At 42.5% G+C, this 21,670-nt stretch overlaps 1 protein-coding gene across 16 annotated transcripts in view; it reads right to left on the bottom strand.

Moving 5' to 3' along the window:
• Nucleotides 1–21,670, bottom strand: part of PKNOX1 (PBX/knotted 1 homeobox 1) — a 49,759-nt gene that overhangs the window by 20,937 nt on the left and 7,152 nt on the right. For 3 of the 16 annotated variants that reach the window (XM_053306482.1, XM_053306476.1, XM_053306479.1), the window contains exons 2-6: nt 18,488–18,590; nt 11,866–11,996; nt 10,339–10,510; nt 1,348–1,518; nt 961–1,038 (exon numbers count right to left, since the gene is read on the bottom strand). In XM_053306482.1, the coding sequence (XP_053162457.1) occupies nt 961–1,038; nt 1,348–1,518; nt 10,339–10,510; nt 11,866–11,996; nt 18,488–18,538 (603 nt within the window). In that variant the 5' untranslated portion in view covers nt 18,539–18,590. Of the gene's footprint in view, nt 1–960; nt 1,039–1,347; nt 1,519–10,338; nt 10,511–11,865; nt 11,997–13,788; nt 13,913–17,211; nt 17,326–17,784; nt 18,003–18,487; nt 18,591–18,875; nt 19,269–21,318; nt 21,539–21,670 lie in introns of those variants that run through there. The other 13 variants (XM_053306484.1, XM_053306488.1, XM_053306483.1 and 10 more) reach the window with 13 other exon arrangements.

The following is a 21,670-nucleotide window of genomic DNA, read 5'->3' as shown; positions in this document are numbered from 1 at the left end:
GAGCATATGTTGTCTCAATGACTTCTACAGAAACGAACAAAAAAAATCAGATAGTCCAACTTTTGTTTCTCCAGTTATGTTGCAGAAATTCAACTATGTATAAATATAATGGCTGCTATCCAGAGCATTTGTGCCAAAACCCTCTGTGCCATCTGAAAATACATCCCCGAGGGCTGCACAGCCCCCAGAGACATAGTTTTGGATGGTACAGAGGGTTTCCAGGGGAAGAGGAGGTCATCAAAAATCGCCCCTTCTCTGATCCGCCGGTGCAATTAGTCTACAAGTGCTGTTTGGCTACTTCTCTCGTTGCACCAGCACTTCCTTGCTCTGAATGTCAGCCAATATTTGCATATTGCTCTATTTTATTTTTTATTTTATTTTGCACTCTGGATCTTCAAAGTTATTAAGTTAAACAGAATAGCAATAGGGACACATTTAAAAAAAACATTTTATAGATGTCAGACATGGGAAGTTCCATAATCCTGTGGTTGAGCACATGATTTCTATATGGTCCCAGGTCTGGCATCTTCCGTTAAAGAATCTTGGTCAGTAGGGTCTGAGATCTTGAAGAGCCACTATCAACTGAAGTAGACAATACTGGGACAGAAGGACCAATTGCCCATTCCAGCATAAAGAAGCTTAATACATTCCCATGAGAGGGGAGCATTAAATGGTTGAAGCAGATGGTGGATAGCCTACTTTTATTTATGTGGGTCTCTTAGTTGGGGTCCCTCTACACATGTGATCCAAGAAGCTGGATATGAGGGACTTTATGCCCTGGTGCCTTGAGTATACCATGAACCGCAAGTGCAGAGCCCTATTTCTGCATATAGTTCAGCCTTCACTTGAATGGGGCTATTATCTACAATGAAATGAATAAAGCCAACCCAAAAATTAGGCTAAGGAGATAATACCAAAGAGGTGCAATGATAATTGTGTCAATTTTGCTCTACTGCTCACATTTTCGGGTGACTCTTTCCATGAAGACAGCTGCTCCAGCAAATCCAAGCTATCTTTATCATGTTTAAAGTTGCTGGACTGCAGACAAAGAGTTGACAGATTATGGTCATTCTTTAAGTATTACATTTCCATGTACCTGCCCGCCAAGAAATTGCATAAGGGACACCTAGCAATCTTAATAAAACCACAAAGCCTTAAAAACTCTGCTGCTCTGCCAGTCATTTTTAAAAAAAGTAAACTGCATGGTTTACAAACAAATTTAACCAAGTTATTAATATATTTGATATACTGTTCTTTGAAATCAGCTCTTACTCATCCTGAGCCATTGAAATGGGTTGATTTGTAAAATAAGGAAAGAAAATAGGGTTCAGTTAGCTTGAAAGGTACCTGGGGTTGTACAGGTGAATAAGGGCTCCCAGATTCTCCACTTAGTAGAGTTTCACTGTTCATTTTAGTTTTCAGACAGGCAATGTAACGACTACAGAAATCTTTACAGAGCTCATTAACCTTTTCTAGCTCAAGCAGATGAATTCGTAGAACCTGAATAGCCTTTACCATCTAAAAAGAGGGAAAACAGAAAACAGAAAGTTAAACTTATCCTTTCAACCTTCAAGTCTCTCCATGGTCTTGCCCTTTAAGTATTTGTGTTGCTTTCTCTCTATGCTCCTTTTCAGTTCTTCCTTTTATCAGACATTACACTTCTAGTTTTAAAAAGGCAGGTTTCCTACCTGTAACTGTAGTTCTTTGAGTGGTCCTCTGTGTATTCACAGTTGGGGTTACGCACCAGTGCAGAGCCACAGTTCTAGAGCTATACCAAATATGGGGGATGTGGGAAATGCCCCCCCGCCGCTTAGTGGATAGTACAACTCCTTCCCTCAGACTCTAGGAGACTGCCACAAGCCCTATCATGTAGAGACACTATAGAGATAGGTTGCCATGGGGAGGTAGGGAGGGTAGTGTAAAGGCACAGAAGACTACTTGAACTATTGTTACAGGTAGGAAACCTGCCTTTCTTCCTCATGGTCTCGATGCATTACACTTGGGATAACAGCAAGCTGTCCTTACCTGGATGGAGCAGGCAGCTTTATCGACAGACTGACTGGAGAACTGTGGAATCAAACAAAGCCTGAGACTGGGATCTGACATCTAGCACACAGTGGCAAATGAATGTGGAAGGTTGAGACCAGGTCGCCACCCTGCAAACTTCCGCTAACGGAATTCCACTGCAGAATGCTGTCAACGTTGCTACTGCTCTGGTTGGAAAAGGTGAGGTAGAGATTTCTTTGCCAGTTCATAGGCCAAGGAGATGGCCTCCTTCATCCAGGCCAACAGTCACTGAGTAGAGATGGGGAGACACACAGACAGTCCTGCATAGCTGATAAACAGCACAGTGGTCTTACAAAAAGACCTTGTCCTATCCATGTAGAATGCAAGGGCCCTGTTAACATTCAGCGAATGGTACGTCCTTATACCTCTGATACCGGGTTAGGGAAAAACACAGGAAGGCACAGGTCTTGTGATATGTGAATATCTGAGACCACTTTGGAAAGGAAGATGATGTCTGGGTGCACCATGACCTTGTCCTTACGGAAGACAAGGTGTGGAGAATCATAGTGCAGGGCTTTCAGTTTGCTGACTCTTTGAACCAATGTAACAGTGACTAAGAACATGGTCTTGAGAGACGGGAGTTTCAGGTTGCACAAGGCCATGGGCTTGATGGGTTGACACATTAATGGGTTAGGACCAGTTGTAGGTCCCAAGTGTGTGGCGGGGGTGGGGGACATCATGGGAGATAATGGGAACAAGTTTAGCAAATCTTTCCAAAACCTTTAAACTATTGGATCAGAGCAAAGACCCGGAACTTTATGGCTCACCGCAATAGCTGCCAAGCGGACTCTAACTGAAGTGTGAGCCTGTCCTGCCTCCTGTAAGGACGGCAAGTACTCCAGAATGACTGGAACAAGCACTCACACTGGAGAAACACCTTTACTCAAGGCATATTAGCTACAACGATGACAACCAATATTTATATACCACTTTTCAACAAAAGTTCCCAAAATGGTTTACATAGAGAAATAAAAATAAAGAAGATGGAACCGTGGCCCCAAAAGGCTGACAATCTAAAAAGAAACAAAAGAGACACACCAGCATCAGCCACTGGAGGAATGCTGTGCTTTGGGCTGGATAGGACCAGTTGCTCTTCCCCTGCTCAATAAAGAGAATCACCACTTTTTAAAAGGTACCTCTTTGCTCAGTTAGCAGGGGAAATGAGCTGAATTTCTTCTACTTGGAGGCATAGCACCTTTGGGTGGAGGGCAGTATAAGTTTGGGGTGGTAGACATATTTGATAAATAAATCATTTATTTGATTTATTTCTCAAGTTTGTATACTGCCCCAAACTTTCGTCTCTGGGCGGTTTACTTGTGCACTACAAACTATCTCCCTTTTATCTTCCAGCTGGTCAGGCGCAATGAGTGCAGCTCAAGATGGAGTCTCATGCCTCTGGCCATGGTCAAGAGCTGTGGAGTCAAGGGGAGGTGCAAGTAAGTGTGATTGGACAGGTGCAGCAGAGTGGTGAACCAGGTTGTATTGGACACCAGGGAGCGACTAAGATAACCTGTGCAATGTGAAGTCTCAGTTTCTGGATCACCCTTAGGATCAGAGGAATCGGTGGGAATGCATACACCGGTTGTCATCCTCAATTGAGAAGAAAGGCATTGCCAAATGACCTTGGGTCCATGCCCACTCTGCTGCAGAACTGAGGGCATTTTGCATTGGTTGCCGTGACAAAGAAGTCTAGTGTGAAGGGAAGAAGTCTTCCCTCACTTGGGGAACAATAAGTTCAGTACCCCAGGGTCTAAGAACCACTTCTGAGCCAAGGCCGGAAAGCTTTCAGGGCATGAAATACGGCCAGAAGCTTGAGGTAATCTATGTGCCTCTGGGCCTTCTGTGGTTCCAGACACCAGCAACCGTGTGGTTCCTAAAGTGTGCTCCCCAGCCCTTTCTTGGGGCATCTGTTGTTATGGTAAGAGTTGGTACGGGCTGTTGAAAATTGACTCCCCTCGAGACACTGAGGCGGTCCACCACTGTATTGCTGATTGTACCTCTGGTGATACATTGAGAATCTTGTGCTGGTGATTGCAGTGAAGTTTGAAGCTGTCCAGGAACCAGGACTGCAAGATCCACATGTGAAGGCGTGGATCCACAACAATCACTGTTGTGGTGAGGCCATCAACCTTAGGAACTGCTAGGGATGTGTGAACCACCTTGACCTGAAGCCAGTCTAACATCGAACTAGCCCAGCGCGAGGGCTCACCCTCAAGCTGGACCAGGCCCAGGCTCAAAGTCTTACCCTTTTCTTTTTTTAAAAAGAACAAAATGGCAGACTTGCCACCATTGCTGGGTGTGTGTGCTGTCATGGCCATGGGGCGGTGTCTCCTGATGCTCACCCTCCCCTTGCCACCCCCGGCTGTTTTTGGTCTGTTACAGGCTGTTTTGGGCCAGTTTTCGGCAAGTGAAGGGCCTCTCTGCAGTGACGGCTGCCATTTTGAAGACTGCCGTACATGCCCAATGGCCATCTACGTGGCCTGGGTCATGACCCAGCCACACAGATGGCTATCGGGCATGCTCGGTGGCCTCCAAAACTGCCCATAACAGGCTGAAAATGACAGGGGAGGCAGAAGGGGAGGGGAACATCAGGAGACCCCTCCATGGTCATGACAGCACCTCTCGGAGCCTGGCAATGGCAGTAAGTCCTCCATTTTGTTCTTTTAAAAAATTATTTTGCCTCCCCCAAGCTGGGCCAAAACCGGTTCAGACTAGAGCCAGACCAGGCCCAGCTCTAGTGTGCACAGAAGCAGACCAGACTCAGTTCAGTTTGAGTCTGGTTCTACTAGAACTGAACCAGGTTTTCCAGTTATGTGCACACCCCTAAGAGGTGCTGCACAATACATACCGTGTGCTTTTGCCCTCTGCATAGCAGATCCGCAGCATCCTGGATAGAAAGGATTCTGTGGTGATGATATATGCCTTTCCCCACTGGGAACAGAGAAGGACACTGAGAAATTATATGTATTGGGAGGGTGACAGAACTGATTTCTTGTAATTTATCTATGGGCCCAATGAATTCAGCCAACCAAGGGTAACTCTTATATGCACAAGCAGACAACGGTGTGAGGAGGTGACTAGCAGCAAATTGTCAATAAATAGGGCAACTGTCACCCCTTGGAGTCGCAGGCATTTTATAAAAACCACCACCACTATGCATTTTATAAAAACATATGGGGTGCAGGCCAGTCCAAAGGGAAGGACAGTGTATTGGTAAATATAACCACCAATTGAAAACCTTAAATACTTGCAGTGATGTGGAGCAATGGAAAGGTGAATATAGGCATCCTTGAGGCCAATTGAAGCAAACAAGGCCTTCCTGGATAGAAGACGTAGAATGGTAGGGAAACGTCTGTAGTAAACAGAACTGTTGACATTTCGGACATCTAAAACTGGTCTCAGGTTCCCCTCCCTCTTTGGGATGGTAAAATACCTCTAAAAGAAGCCCTTGTGCAAGCACTTCCTCGATGGAGCCTTTTTGTTTGTTTATTCGATTTCTTTACCACCCTTCCAAAAATGGCTCAGGGCAGTTTACACAGAGAAAAAAAACAATAAATAAGATGGCTCCCTGTCCCCAAAGGGCTCACAACCTAAAAAGAAACATAAGATAGACACCAGCAACAGTCACTAGAGGTACTGTGCTGGGGGTGGATAGGGCCAGTTGCTCTCCCCCCTGCTAAATAAAGAGAATCATCACGTTAAAAGGTGCCTCTTTGCCAAGTTAGCAAGGTTTTGCCGAGTTAGCAGGGAGTTAGCAGGGATCCCTTTTTGAGTGAGGGATCACAATTCATCGAGTAAGTGCAGTGAAGGGGGTATAACTTGGATGCCAGAGAAGGGAGGAAGGGAATAAAGTTCTATCCTGTAGCTACTGAAAATTATTGCCAAGATCCATGTATTGGAGATGATAGCTGCCCATGCATTGTAATAGTGGGCCAGCTTGGACGCCCAAGTGTCACTGACTCTTAGTGTAAGGTGGCTTAGCCTTTGCAGCCTAGAGGGGCTTGGAAGCTGGTGTGGATGAGGCGGGCCTCCACTGCTGGTATCGGTGGTGTTGACAAAAGGAATCATTGGACTGGTAGGATGGCTACCTAGGCTGCTGTTGGTGAGGCCAATATCTCTTCCTGGCTAGATGACAAGGAGGTAGAGTGAGAAATTCCCATGGAGTGTGCTGTGGCTCGCAGCTTTTGGACCCTCTCCAGGGTATCTTCTGTCTTTTGGCCAAACAACGCCTCCTCATCGAAATGCTGGTCTTCAATGCGGGTCCAAACTTATTGGGACAGTGATGTAGAGCAGAACCACACATTGCCTAAGTGAGACCGCAACAGCCATAGACCAGGAATGGCAGTGGCGTGCTAGGTGCAGTTGTTGCTTCACCACATGAGAGTACTTATGTAAAAGGGTTACTGTTGCTTCCCTTTGGTCCTGCTGGATCTGATTAATAAATGGGGCTAGCTTTTTCCAGTATAAAGTGTTGGTATCTAGTCCAGCATGCTTGGTGATTAGCAAACCTCAACAGGAGGCTTGCAGTGGAGTTGATCCACCCATCTATTGCATGCAATTTTCCTCCTTCTTGTCTGACAGTGTTGAAAGGAAGCACTGACGAGATCTAGACTGAGCTGATTCCACAACCACAGAGTTAGGTGCATATGTCTGGTGAGATACTGAGTGCTCTTTTTTTGTGCCCTATCCAAGGTTTCTAGTTTCTTTGACATTGGGAGGAAAGAGGCTGGCTTTTCGCATGCTGCCTTGACAGTCTGTATAGGCACCAAGGGTAGAGCCCCTGCGTTTTGCTTTTCAGACTGAATTAAGCCCAAAATTGGATGCTCTAACTGGGAAGACTGTCTTTGGATATCCAGCTCGAGTGATGAAGCCATGCAGAGGAGCTGTACATGTAAAATGAACTCTTCTGATGGAGCCTCCTCTGGTTGGTCTCCAGTAGCCTCCTCCTCCACAGCATCATCCGCCACATGGTCAATCCCAGGGGGCTAAGAGATTCGATAGGTTGGTCCAGAACTTCCAATTCTGACTCCTCCACCTGTGAGATCATGGTCTCTGTAGGAGGTGGTGCTTTCGGCTGATCAATGGCCTGTCCCGACGACAAGGGAGCAGCAGAGACCACTGGAGGGATGGGGGGGAGGGTTCACATGACAGCAGGTGAGTCACCTTTTAAAGTGGTTTGGTGGCTACAGTGAGGAGAGCATCTATGTGAGGAATTCCTTGGTGATCTTGAATGGGTGTGAGATCTTGACCTGCAGCAGCACTTGTGGCAACCCAGCCATCCTGATAGGCATAAGGGTAAACGCCCAAAAAGCAAGCTACAGCACAAACTTAAACTGAAAGTGACTCCACAAGCAGCATCTCAGACAACTTTGGCACTGCCAGCGCAGTCCGTCATGGCAACTCAGAAGCAGTCTAAGAAAAAACAGTTGCTTCCAGTCGCTAAAGACGGCACTGTCTTGGGCGAACAAAATCCAAAGAAGAGGAAGAAGAAGAATCACCTGCATCCAACACCAGAGCTTCAAATTTGTGAACCTTGCTTGACAGATCCAAGCCCTACAATGCCATCTCCTGCTTATTCTGTCTACATGGACACCACTGATATGGATCCACCTTATGCACCTCCAGCTGAATCCAAGGCCAGTTCTGAGGAGCAGGAGGCCCTTTCTGCTCTTGATTCTCCTGAGTCACTGGACTTACTAAGTAACTCTCATGATAGCTCGCCACTATGCCCGCATTCTGCCGAGCACAGGAGATGCAATAGATCCTTAGATGGGCACCGATGCACAATTAAATGCAGCAGTACTGGTACAGAGACTATCATCATTTTCCAGATGCTCAAAGCCCCCACTCCTTGCAGAACTATTGGGACTATGACTGGGAGGATTGCTACAGACATAGACCTCTTCACAGACCGTACTATGATTTCTTCGCTCCCGAACCTCATTTCCTAGCATAGGAAGGGACCAGGCAGGGGTAGAGAGTCCAGATCAGTCTTCATAGTGGCAAAACCAGCCCTTGCCAAAGTACTGGGGGTGATTACGGGGTTAATGCCTGCAACTGAGATGCTCACTCAGAGGACTCTTTTCCCAGAGTAACGCATCAAGCCAGAAAGCCCTGTTGTGTCTCGCTTGCTTAGTGAAGCAGAGACAAATGGTACACAAGTCCACTCTGTGGGCTTTTCCGAGGCACAAGAGGCACTTGATGCCTGTCCGAAGTGGGGATCTTACCAAGGCAGTCTATACAACGCTTGAAAGTAGCCTTAACAGGAGGGCCAAGGCGAGGTGGGGGACAAATGAAAATGAAAACGCAACAGTGACAGTTAGAGATAATAACTACTAAAGGAAAAGTGTGTGAGGGAAACAGAGAGAAATGACAGTTTACTGTCTCTTGAATAGGTACAGCTCAGAGGAAATTCCGAGGATCTTGCTCTTGTGGTGGTTGATGAAAGACTGAGGTGAGGAGTCATACAATCCACTAGAAAGAGCTGTTTCCCACTTTTAAAATCCATATTTGATATAGCTCTAGAATGTTCCGAACCATGGCTGTGCACAGGTGCATAACCCCAAGTGTGAATGCAGAGTCCACAAAGAACCTTCACTTCCTTATTCTATTGAAATAGAGCAGTGAAAACTGTTCTCTTCTCCATGCACTCATTCTGGCTGCTTGACAAATATTTGCCTGAGCTCAGAGCAGCCTTTGCTGTGAGGACACAGCTCCTGCTTTGCCCTCCTAATGTTGCAGAGGATGTCAGCGATCCTCTTTTCTATTCCCCACTTCAGATACTAGTATCATGTAGGAAAAGGTCTACATAGGGTGCACACTGTCAAGCGAGATTAATGAAATTGTCTCCATTGCATGTGCAATGTACTGATCCATTTTGATGAGAAGTCTCTTCACTCTCCACAGATTTGGCCAAATCTCTTTAATGTGTCTTCTTATATAAACAATTTCATTCTTCCAATGAGACATATGTCAAGAAGGCACTGCTTTCTGGCTTCCATGCGATAAACAGATGAACTGATCAGCAACAACAATGGTTGTGCTTTAAAAGTATAAACCAGAGTACAATAAGATATGTATTTGGCAGAAAACCAACCATGCAAATACTTGGGACTGGATGACACAAACAATTATTCATTTGTTATACTATGAAGAGAACACATGTACACCTTGTTGCTGCTTTGGCAGATGCTTGTGTGTTGCTCTGAATACAGATGAATGATTATAATTAAAGCGTAAAATTCAATTTGACTCGATCAGCAACTTTTGAGAATTCAGTCTGAATGCAGTATAATGTTTTGTGAGATATTGCTAGACAATCTGGAAAAAAGGGTTAATGCTATCTCTATGTTCCCAATAATTTAAATAGATAGGTGAGATATTTTATTTGTCATAGATAATAATCTTTTAATTGTCTAGCATGAAGTTTCCACTTAAAGAACACTTTAAGGTTTCCACTTAAAGGTTTAGAAAATCCAAACAGTCTTTCAAGCAAGGTGTAAAACAAATAATCTGTGGAGAGTTAAATCTCAATTTACACTCATGCGGGTGGGAGATGAGAAAAGAAAGGGAAGGGGCCATAGATTATAAATCAACTATAAAAAACAATAATGATATCATCAAATCTCCTTCGCTAGAGAAAGCATAGAAATGGTAACAGAATCTGATGAAACAGAAATGAAATGACATCTAAGCTAAAAGTGTATGTGATGAAGGAGCTCCAACAGACAGTGAAGTGTTGCTACAGAGGGCTACAACTGGCAACAGTTGTGGCTGAGGGGAGGGATTGGTGGGAGTTGTCATTCAACAACAGCTGGAGGCTAAGTTTGCCCACCCCTGATCTATACCATCCAATCAGCTCTTCAAAACCTACAGTAGCTTCTTGGCTATTTTAAAAGAAACATTTGGAAGTAAATTCTGAAGATCCAGGCCTGGTGACGTACTGTATGGTGTGACTGAAAAATCTTTTACTTCCAAGTAATAAGGCAATCCTAACTGAAGGAACATTATCTTCAATTCTGTGAATTATAATCAACCAGAAGAATTAGTTAGAAATACTGAACACTCACACTGTGGTCAATACAAGCTGGCAGAAGAGAGACTAAAAAAGTAAATTACAATAATTATTTTCAGTGAAATTTCACAGTTCAGCTTTTTCTGTCTCAAGGGAATTTTTCTCTCTAAATAGAAAGATTTAAACATCTATGAAAATACATACTCCAAAATCAGAAAGGTGTGTAAAGCTTGCTTCTTTACGATGTCTTTACTTACTAAATTATCCGTTTCTGGGTCTTCACAAAAAAAGGGTTTTCCTTCCTTCTCCTGTTTCCTAACAAAATTTTCAATATCTACATCAAAACTTGCAGAAGTGGTGCCTTCTGATCCCTGTGTAGATTGTTCACATTTTTCAAACAACAGTCCTAATAAAGGAAACAGTGGATGCCTAGGAGCAAAAACAGAAGAATAAACTAAATCTGTGGAAACTTCCAAATGTAAGTCAATATGATAAAAAAATTAATTACATACATTATATATTTATAATAAAACTACATAATGAATACACTAGGGATTAGAAAAGAAGACACTATGTAATCTCTCTTACTTTGTTCTTCTATATGTATGTCAAATAATGCTAAAGTGAGATTTCAGAGCAATGTATCCAGCCTAGTTTGACAACCAGTTATCACTGCATGATACAAATAAGGCTGATAAGTAGCTTGCATTGTAGGATCTAAATTGTGGTTTTGGCAAACATTTCTCAGATAAAGACCAAAATAATAGGTTGGAAATTAGACATGAAATTTCATGGGACTTAAGTCTGTCATGACCAGCTTTTCTGTCATGATTAACTTTCTTTGGATGCAACCCAACAATTTTAGTTTGAAATGCAACAAAACAGTATATTTATTTAAAAAACAACCACCACCAAACAGTACAAAACTCTGCTTTATTTTTCTTAAGTAGCAACCATGTTATGCTTAGGTGACCTGAAAAGACTGACAGTTCTAACCCAAAACACACGAAGAAACTCAGTACGAAGCTAATGTAACGTCTAGAAATAAGAATCATACACTGAAATAGTTACATGTATTAGAGCTTCGCTGAAGTGAACAGGATGTAAGCATGCACTGAATGCTGTATCTATTACCCCAAAGTCATTGGAAAGTGCAAAATACAAAGAGTACCAAGCAACAAGCTGTGGACAAGTTACTTGGCTTTACTATACCTCCATGTTTTTCATCCTTTTTGAGCTTCCCTCCCTGACCCCACCCTTCTAAACGTCTTCTATCTTTTGGGTGCCCTCAGTCCAGCATTGAGTAATCTCTTCTACAACAGGACATGCTGAGATCCTTATACACAGTATGAGGTACATGCAGCCTGCCCTGCTGCTTTGTGCAGTGAGCAGTGACGGCTAATGCAGTATTCATATTAGGAAAGGAAACTGAACAACTCTCCAACAACTGCACAGAGGAAAAACAACTATTAGAATAAGTCAGCATCTCTCTCCAAATTAGGTCCAGGACTGATGAGGCAAGCTGGAAAATAGTCACCCTATAAATCCAGCAGGAATCAATGAGGATCTTCTACAAGCATATATACCACCCTTGTTTTGGCTGGTATGGGAAAACATCTGCCTCAGGATTCATTCCCTTCCTAGAATCTGTGCACCCTGTATTCTATTGTCCCATCACATTCCACCTGACCAAAGGGGCCTGCCCTAGTTTGAGAGCAACTACACTCCCCATTAAAAATATATATTTTACAACTGGAATAGCTAAATCTTGTTAACACCACTACCTGTAAATGGCCTGCTTGTCCGCATCCATTGGCGTCTGGGACTCTACCGGGGAAGGACTCAATCCTCCTGCATCTGCTTCCAAGCAGTTTGGATCTTGCTCAGTTTTTAATTCTGCAACTACTTGCATCTGCTGGAAAAGAAGGATGTGCTATATATTATCAACTGCATACATTCACTAATGGTTTGTTTTCTAAGCAAAAAGAAATGCAAAAGTCTAGTAAGTTGCCAGAAGCTTGGTATGACTTGGCAACCATACAAAAAGCACAAGCAGTTAACAAAAAACTCCTTTAATCCTTGTAGCACTTCAGAGTGGGGAGATAGTGGAAAGGTCACTACAAGTTTGATTCCTATTGGTAGATTGCTTTTGGGGAATTGTCTGCTACAGAATGTTGTGTTTCATACCCAGCTATTTTTGGATAATGCTACATAGATATTGCTCCAAAGTTAGTTTGAGAAGGCAAACCTTGAAAACATCTTCTCTTTTCCATTCCTTTTCCTCCCCCCTTACTGCACCACTCCAACCAAAATACCCTGAAAACTATCCAATCATTTATTTTTAAAGAATATAGAAATGAAATGAACAATACTTCATTCATTGACGTTCCAATTATTCCTCGCAACTTCATCTTGAATTTCAAGCATGGAAAATGGCTTCCTCATACCACTTCAGCCAGGACTGCACAACTTCGAAACTCCAGCTGTTGCTCCACTATAGCTCCCATTATCCCTGACTATTGGATGATGGGAGTTGTAGCCCAACAGCAGCCGGCGGGCCGAAGTTGTGCAGCCCTGACTTGGGTGTATCTAGGCAATAAAAGAATACAACAACAATTTAAAAACAACAACCCTACATTTGAGATCTATGCGTGATAGCTTTACAGCAGATGGGGATTTCAAAACAATACCACTTTAAGACAACACACTTTTTTTTGTATACACATACAAATAACCATCCAAAGACCTGATCCTAGGGTCTGTTTTGCAAGACAACAAGTGGGCAGGCTTGGGCACAACAGCTCCAGACTGGCACTTGTGTTCTATTCTGGGTTTATTGGTGCGATTTCTCCATGCAAGATCTTGCACAAGTGAGACCTCTGTGGACAAGAGCCATAACAGCATGGAGGAATGAAGACGTAAAATGAACAACCTCACCCAATCAAACCAAACACACATGACTTCCAAGATGCTTAGATCACAGAGCCCAAGCAACACTGCTGTGCTGACATACTGACCACACGTAAGAGACAGACAATCACACAACATCACTGATCTCTCCCTGCCAGCATTTGCAGGTTTATGGACCACGAAGGGTAGCAGACAGAGAAAAGACACGCATGAATTAGTTGCCAGATTCCACATTACAATGACCATACTCACATTTTAAGACCACATCTGGCTTTCAGATATGACGGAGATATTTTCAGATATGACAGATATTTCTAACATGTTCCCCCCTCTAATTCCATTACTTAAAAGGAAAGTACAGAAATGTACAGCAATAGAACTCTGTAGGAACCCATGGGGTCAGGCTATAAAATCTCAAACTTTAAATCCATTAGTATGGCATCCTGAGCCCAAGACAGATTGCTAGCCTGCTGAATGCTATTGAAACTGGAGAGAGGAGGGCAAAACAAAGAAATTGGAGAGAGGAGGGCACTGGAAGAAGAAAAACAGATGCATAATGGGAAAGGAGTAACATTTACATAATGTTAAAAAAATCAGCTTTAAAGTCACTAATAAAATACAAAGTCCTGTAAGCTTGGCAGATGATTTTTAATTGTTCATAATAGTTTGTTTGATGCATAGGTACTTGATGTACCTATATTTGCAAAAGATATAGTGGAAAAGGTAATTTCATTTTCAGGTCTCAGTGTTGGCAGTTTATGCTTCCTGGAAGGGAGAGGTGGAAAAGTAGTTATTACCTTTTTGGTTTAACAGTTTTCGTGAAATTTCTTTTTCTGATTGTCTGGTGCTATTCCACAAGGCCATCTCTGAAGTTATCAGACTACACATACACACCCCAAAATAAACTCAGATCTTTTCCACCTAGATATTTGGGAAGAAAAAGGTTTACTTTTAAAACGTCAGAGTAACTTTAAATTTAGGCTGCAACTGAAAGATGTGCTTGGAAGCAAATTCTACTAAAATCAAGAGGAGTTGCTTCCAAAGAAATGTATGCTGGTTCAGGGTGCCAGTTGTCAATTCTCAAGCCCTTGTTTCCTCAACATATTCGCAGAAAAACACATCTGTTTTATTTTACCTAACAACAGGTTTTTTTTAAAGCATCAGGATTTAGAGTCAAATATGTGGAAGAACTGTCATTCAAATTTCTAAAAGAGATCGGTTCCTCTCAACTCGCCTAACAAGGGTTTAAGACTGCAAACAAACTATAAACACAATGTAATCAAAACCTGTATGTCACTTTAAAATAAGACACACACACACCCACCCCACCGCCATTTTGCAACAAAATTACATGGCTTTGTGGAGAAGCGGCTGATATGACAAGGAAAATTACTCAGAGTCCTCATCATGCCTGTCAATATTTTAATATTTGGTTTAAACCTAATTTCAGAGTGGTAATGCCAACAATGCAAGCTCAACACAAATGATTATTACATATCATATAGCATAAATATGCTATACATTTGGTTGGAAATTTACTGGAGCTTATTTCTAGGTGTGTTTGAAATTACAGCCCAAGGTAAATACTAAAGAGTACAACATTACTACAGGGGAAGGGGAACATTACTATAAGGGGAAGTCATTTTAAAATGACTTTTCTATAGAAAGTGTACAGTTTGAATTTTTCACTGTGAACCGCCCTGAAGAGTAGTGTACTGGAGGGGCAGGGTATAAATATTTTAAATAAATAAATGAAGTTTGAATTTTAGACGTTTAGATTTCGCTCAGATTTAACACCATTTGTTTTGTATTTAATATAAGCAAGGCCCTTCCTATGTATGATAAATAACTTTAGGCAAGATATGAAAAAGATCAGAAGTATCTAGTTTTCAGTAGGAAGTTGCAGTTTATGATGAATTAATCTTGAGTCTTCAGCAAAGCCAATCGAATGACAGTGGCCAATTAGTCAGTGGCCATTAGTCAAACTAATGATAGTGGCCAACATCCAGCACGGTGTAACACAGGGAGTGCTGACCCACCTATGCTGCTGCAGTCTTGCAGCGACACACTGGCAGTCTTGTGCTTTCATACTCCAGAAGCACTAGCTAGAATGAAAACACATCACAGTTCTCACAGTATGCTGCCTTTCCTGGCCCCAAAGGGGAGACAGTCTCATGCAAAAACCCAAGTCAGGCAGGAGAGAAAGTTATAGCCTTTGACACACTCTTCTTCACAGGTTTTGTAGAGCTGGGATCTGGAGCCCGAGTCCTAGCAAAACTGGTGTGTAGGGAGAGTAGTAAGAAAATACCCTCCTTGGAAAAGATACGTCTCACTGCTCAAGGGACAAATGCAGCAAGCAACACACTGCCTGTCAACTAGGCAAGGCTGGTGTAAGGGTGCCAGGGAAGCTTCTCTCTTTAGTCTTTATTCAAACCTGGCAACCAAGAGGAGGCTCTTTCCTGAAACCAAACACTGCCCTGCCCCAGATATTCTGAAGAATATTCTCTCTCCTCCAGTCTCTGCAATACTACTCAAAAGCATCACCTGAAAGCAGCTCTCAAAGTAATAAATAATGCACTAAACAAGAGGCAGCTCCAGATCAAAGGGTGCAGCCTGGGGACATATTAGCATGTCTGTTGTAGACTTGCCCCGTATCTCCCATGGTTCTTACCATGCTGCTATGGAAGATCAAATGGGTTACAAGACTGCCACCTTCTCCCAAAGAGTGACCAGTCTGCACGACATGACCAGTTTTTCAAAGGTTATTACCTACCTTGCAACAATCTGAAAATGCAACAGGTGAAGAAACAAACATATATTTGGCAAACATATAAAGGATATTACCACTGAATGGGAGAAAAAACTATTGGCGTGCCATTTCTGGGAAAGACTACTTACACTGGAAAGGCAACAGAACTATATCAGTGTAAGCATTTACTCTAAACAGCAGAGAAGATACACCAGTACGTTTTCAACATATACAAATAAAATGAAAAGCCATTCTAGAAGCCATCTAGAAGTTCATTTATGCCCATACTTACTGCTCCATTGACTCCACCCCCCATGGTCAAATAAACCTAGCAAGCAGAAAAAAGAAGTGTAGCTTACAGCCCATCTATTCAGAGGCTGGTTTCTGTGATCACCATGGAAATAGCAAAACATATCTTAATAACAAGTTTTAGATTGATGAGGAGACTACAAAGCAGGGTGGGCAGGTGGGCGAGGTCTGACATTAACACTGACGTTTTGTTTTTAAAACCATTGTGAACAAAAAGCAATTGTTGTTGTCATAAAAGAGCTAGCAGGATTCCCATCTTGAGATTTTAAAAATACTTGCTCAGCAAGTGAAAGCAAAGGTGGGTCTAGAGGCAAATTTTAACTGCATGCAGAGAGGTAAGTAAGTTTTGGGTTGGTCACTGCATGAAGCCTAGTGGGTTTCTTCATATTAGGGAATGTAACCTAGTTCATCACTGGAGTCTCACTATCCATAGGAAGAGCCTGAACCTCCCTCCTCCTCCCTCATATTGGTTCACACTGATTTATTCAGTAAAATACCCAATCACGAACTTCAGGCAAAATACCAAATAGGGAGCTACAATACCAGATAGCTGGCAGCCTTGGCAGCAAAGCAAAGAAACAGATTATGGGTTTAGGTAACAGACGCATGATGGTTGTTCCCTTTTTGTTTTGGTAAAAGATAGACCAGATCAGAAGTAAATAATAATAATTAAAATCCAGAAAGCATCAAAAATAATAATGGTTATGAAAGGCATTGTGCATAAATTACAGCTAAAGAAATACTAAACCAGCCAATAAACATGGAATACCAAATCCACCTTGTCTCATATCAAGTGAGCTGTTTTGCCCTTTACAGCACTGCAGAATGGGGGCTATTCCCTGACAAAAGGGCTGGCTCCATGAACACAATACGGATGTGTACAGAACTGGTATGGCCGGTTTGGTACAAATTCAAACCAGGCCTGGTCTGACTGTCAAACTGGTTCGTGGACTGGTTTGGCTCAATGCTTGTAAAGAAGAATCCGCTGAGGATTCCGCTTTACAGGCAAAGGGGGATTCCCTAAGGGTGGTGTGTGTGTGTGTGTGTGTGTGTGTGTGTGTGTGTGTGTGTGTGTGTGAGAGAGAGAGAGAGAGAGAGAAAGAGAGAGAGAGAGAGAGAGAGAGAGAGAGAGAGAGAGAGAGAGAGAGAGAATGAGAATTACCTTCCTGCTGGTGGTGGTGGGACAGCAGGGAGTTGCTCTAACAACCCCCCCACACACACACCAGCCTCCCCAATAACGGCCTGGGCTGGTGGCTGCGGCCCAGTTCAGGCCTCTGTGCAGTAACTGCAGTGTGCAGTGGGCCTCTGCGCATTAGAATAGATAGCCTGGTGCTCTTGTGCAAGAGCACCGGGCTCTCTATTCTAATGGCCTCCATTTGTTCATGGAGGCCTGCTGTGTGCTCTGCAGTTACTGCACGGAGGCCCAAGCTGGGTGGCAGCTGCTGGCCCAGGCTGCTACTGAGGAGGCCAGCAGGGGGTTAGAGGAGACCCTGACATTGCTGGGAAGGTAAGTTCCCCTCTCGCCTCCCCCTTTGGGAATCTCTCAGCGGATTCCCCTTTACAAGCAATGCCCCGAACCGGTTTGGACCGGTTCTGTTCAAGCCAGGGCCGGTCCAGTCCGAACTCAGACCTGTCAAACCGGTTCACACACCCCTATAACATTATTAGTATTACAGTCAATTCAGTTGCCAAAGAAATGGAGTCAATGGAATAAAAGAAATATAGGCTCACACACACAGGAACATCAGCAGAAGAGTGCAAATCAACTCTGCAGTCCCCTGTGCCTGTTGAAAAGGCATTGCTAAAATTCAAGGGCCCTCAGCAGCAATATGGGCTGAGCTGCGAGTAGCTGCAGAGGTGTGTGTGTAGCTGAGGAAGAGTTTCACTAGCTCCAGCAGCTAGTGGGCAGAGCTCCACTAGTGGTATGTGCCCTCCACCTGGTTTCAGGACTCTTCCCCCTCACCCTGCTGATAGTCCCTTGGTAGTACCTTTTCAGCAGACTCAGAGAGCTGTAGTGGTGCCAAGGACTGCTTGCACTAACTTTCTTACTCAGGAAGGCATTGCTACATATGCGAGCCATAGAAGTCAGAGATATGCTTGTTTGGATGCAAATTGAACAAACTTTGTTTAGTAAAGCAATTCTCTTCAAACGTGATTTTTGTTTCTGATAATTCAGTTGCTTTCAGACTACCTTTCTATAAACACCACTAGAAATGGGCAATATATAAACTAGCAGCATGGCTTGTGTGGCACGTCAAAAGTAACAGAGACTTGCATTTGGGGCGGTATACAAATGTGTTAAATAAAAACAAACTACCAGCAAGTTGTAGAGACCAGATGGAAGTGGTTTAAAGTGTTGGGTGCCACTATAAGCTAAATATTTCTTTAATCTGCTACCATGCAGCACACAATTTGAGATTTTAAAAAAGTGTTCTCACTTGTTGTCCATCTTGATAGTTGTCTATACTTAATGTCTGCGTCGCCATCATGATTACTGCGGGTTCTTATAAAGTCAGATTCATCATACCTTAGTTCAATTAGCTAAAGGGAAAAAAACCCACAAAAGTTAGCATTTTTTCCAAGAGACATTTTTTTCTTTTTAGTTATAGAACACAAAATATGACTGAAATCTGTGTGGGCAACAGTAAACTGAGATTTTTTTAAATAATACAATTCAATTTACATATATTTTCCACAGCAGCCCATAAAGTTCCAAGAACCTCCTCCACAAAAGCAGATAAGATTATGACCATTCAAGTCATATTATTTAGTAGAAAAGCTATGCAAAGTGATAAATATTACATAGGTTAATCACTTGTTCCTTACACTCATATTAAGAATTGTAGGGACTGTCAACAAAATGGACTAGTCACTGCCACAAAATACTGATTAAATAATCATTTCTGTCTGAAGATCATATGTGGTTTCGCTGACTAAAACAAAACATGCCAAAAGGGATATAACTCAGAACTATGTAGAACAATGAACAATGCTAAACAAGTCCTTCTGGGATTTGAGAAAGCTGTTCTTTCTCAGGTTATTCCCTCTTAAGGAATATCTGATACTGGTCACAGTTACAAGACCAGATGGCACACCAGGGTATTTTTTATTGTGCCCTGGGATGAAGTATCTTTTCAGGCTTGGAAACCACAATGCAGGCTAAAAATTCTCCAGGGGTGTGGCTGCACCAAAGAACAATACTAACAACTTAACAGTGCTCCTCATATAGAACATGCTCTCTCACATTCACATGGGCTCACCCCCTCACATAACTGCCCCAATTTGGCCCCTCACGCGCCACATTTTCTCTTTCACCCACAAATGGCCAGTTAAAACACACACACATATAAGCCAGCTTCTTTTTATCTCAATGCAAACCTCCCTTTCCAGGGCAGCAGACCGAGGGAAAGCTTAAGGAGCAACTCCTCATTTTTTAATTTTTTTTCAGGTGGGAGGAAGGGCACTCTTGAAGCAAGGGGCGAAAAGTATGTTTTGGGGGTTGAAGATATGCATTATTAGGCTTGGCAGGGGAGTTCAGTAGAATGAGGATAGAACTCCTCAACAGCTTTGGGATGGGGTGCACACACCTGTTCCTGTGTACACGTAGAGCAACCTCAGGGTGAACTGAGCCATTTCTACTATCACAAGGGCACTTTTTCAGCTGCTACAAGGGGTTTCTGTGTACAGGATGGTCCACACTGAGGTACCACGGGGAGCAAATAAAAAGCACATTTAGACACGCAAATGTCTATAAATGCAATACTCAGCCTTGAAGAAAAGAAAGGAGTATCTGTGCTCTCAACAGGAAAATCACTCACACGGTGCTTCAGACACTATAGAAAACATGCAGGAAAAGCCACATGGAAATTATGCCTTTATAAGAAAAATATAATGGCCCCAAGTCTGTATTGCATAAGGTTGCTTTTTTTCCTGACAGGGCTCCTAGATTTTTAACAAGTAACAGGTAGTAATCTAGCAGGTGAAGATTTTCCTAGGCATGCTGGGAGAAGTTTCACTTGATGAATTTCTGATTGTCATGTATGCCTTCCTTTGTATACTTTCATACACATTTTCAGACACAAAGCAGAAAAGCCTAATGTTTTCTTCCCTAGGCAAGCAAATCAAATAGGAAGCAAGTAAGAATCTGTAGACATTCCTTGGAAAACTCCCTCCACCGATACCAATCAGTGGCACTGCCCAGTACCCTTAATTTACTCAGGCTTTTTTCATCTATACTTGTACCCACTCTAAGGCATAATCAGAGGATGAATATGGTTCTGAAAGCTCTTACCCAAGTGCCCACTGCATCTATCGAAGATATTCACCTACTCTTGTATTTATGAAGACCTTGTTCATCAACTAGAAGGTTGTATGTTAACCTGATGCCCTATTCTCTGAATTTTGTTGTGGAAATTGTATTTCAAACAAATCTTTGAATTCACAAGATATGTAACTACATTAAAAAATATATATCCAAGTTCTAAGAAGAGAAAAGATCTTCCTTACTATCTCATGATGGACTAGAGCACGTGGGAGAACAGGTTCCCATAGAAATTTTAGCCTATTGTTAGGGGTTTCTACATCAGTGGAAGAATTATTGAAAATTACAGAACAGTTCTACGTGCATTATTTCACAAGGTATTACATGGTAAGCAGGCTGTCTTGCTTCAGCATAGGCAGCCGTTGGCTGCCAGCTACCTCAGGAGACTGCAAAAGGCTCCCAGACATAGAGATCTTCATTCAGAGAGCTGTATCTTCCTTACTCACACTGCTCACCCAGAGATGTACTGTATTGCTTTTGAACATCCCTTGTTTGGTGCTTACCAAAGAACATCCTTTTTCCTTCCTCTGCAGATGGACAGTCTTTCCTTGCCTGTGCAAACCAGATTACTTCTTCCACTATGCAACCTTTCAGTTAGCTGTCACATTGTTCTCCTATGTCAAATATAAGTTTCTTTGAGGGGAATTTCTCAATGTTCATTATAGATTTAAACTGCTTACAAGAAATAGCAGTAGGGGTGTGTCGCTCCCATTGCCCAATGGCTACAACAAGAACCTCTGCATTGACAGCAGGTGAGAAAACACAGACTCTACATCTTAAGAGGAAGGAGAAAAGGAAACCCACCTGTAAAAGGTCTATTCTCACATTGCTCAGCTGCGCACAGATGTCATGAAGCTATTCTAATTTATTAATCTCCTACTTAATTATTACACCAAATGGCAGATACAAAGGGAAACCACAATATTTATTATGAGAAGGTATATGTACCTTTATATATTTCCATCTCAAAATACTGCTTCAGATTCCAAAATTATAATACAGATTTGGGGAAGACATTCAAATTCTAGATCAACTTCTGTGGTTACAATTCTATATACAATCAAAAAGTCTTCTAAAGAGATGTTGTATCCTTCTGGACAAATAGCTTAAAAATAAATGATGGAGTTATTGAACATATGAACCCATATTTATATTTGAGGAAAGAGAATATATGAAAAAAGAGATTACTTAAGCATAGGTGGTTGTGCTACAAGGAGAGAAACAAAGAATACCTTTCTTTGGAGGGTTTGCCGTTTCAATTAAAGTTGAACTATAGCTGAAAGAGGACTAACTGTAGAAA

Source organism: Hemicordylus capensis, chromosome 3 (assembly GCF_027244095.1).
Source record: "Hemicordylus capensis ecotype Gifberg chromosome 3, rHemCap1.1.pri, whole genome shotgun sequence".
NCBI lineage: Eukaryota > Metazoa > Chordata > Lepidosauria > Squamata > Cordylidae > Hemicordylus > Hemicordylus capensis.
Note: the sequence above shows the minus strand (reverse complement) of the source record. Positions and strands in the feature narration are given on the sequence as shown.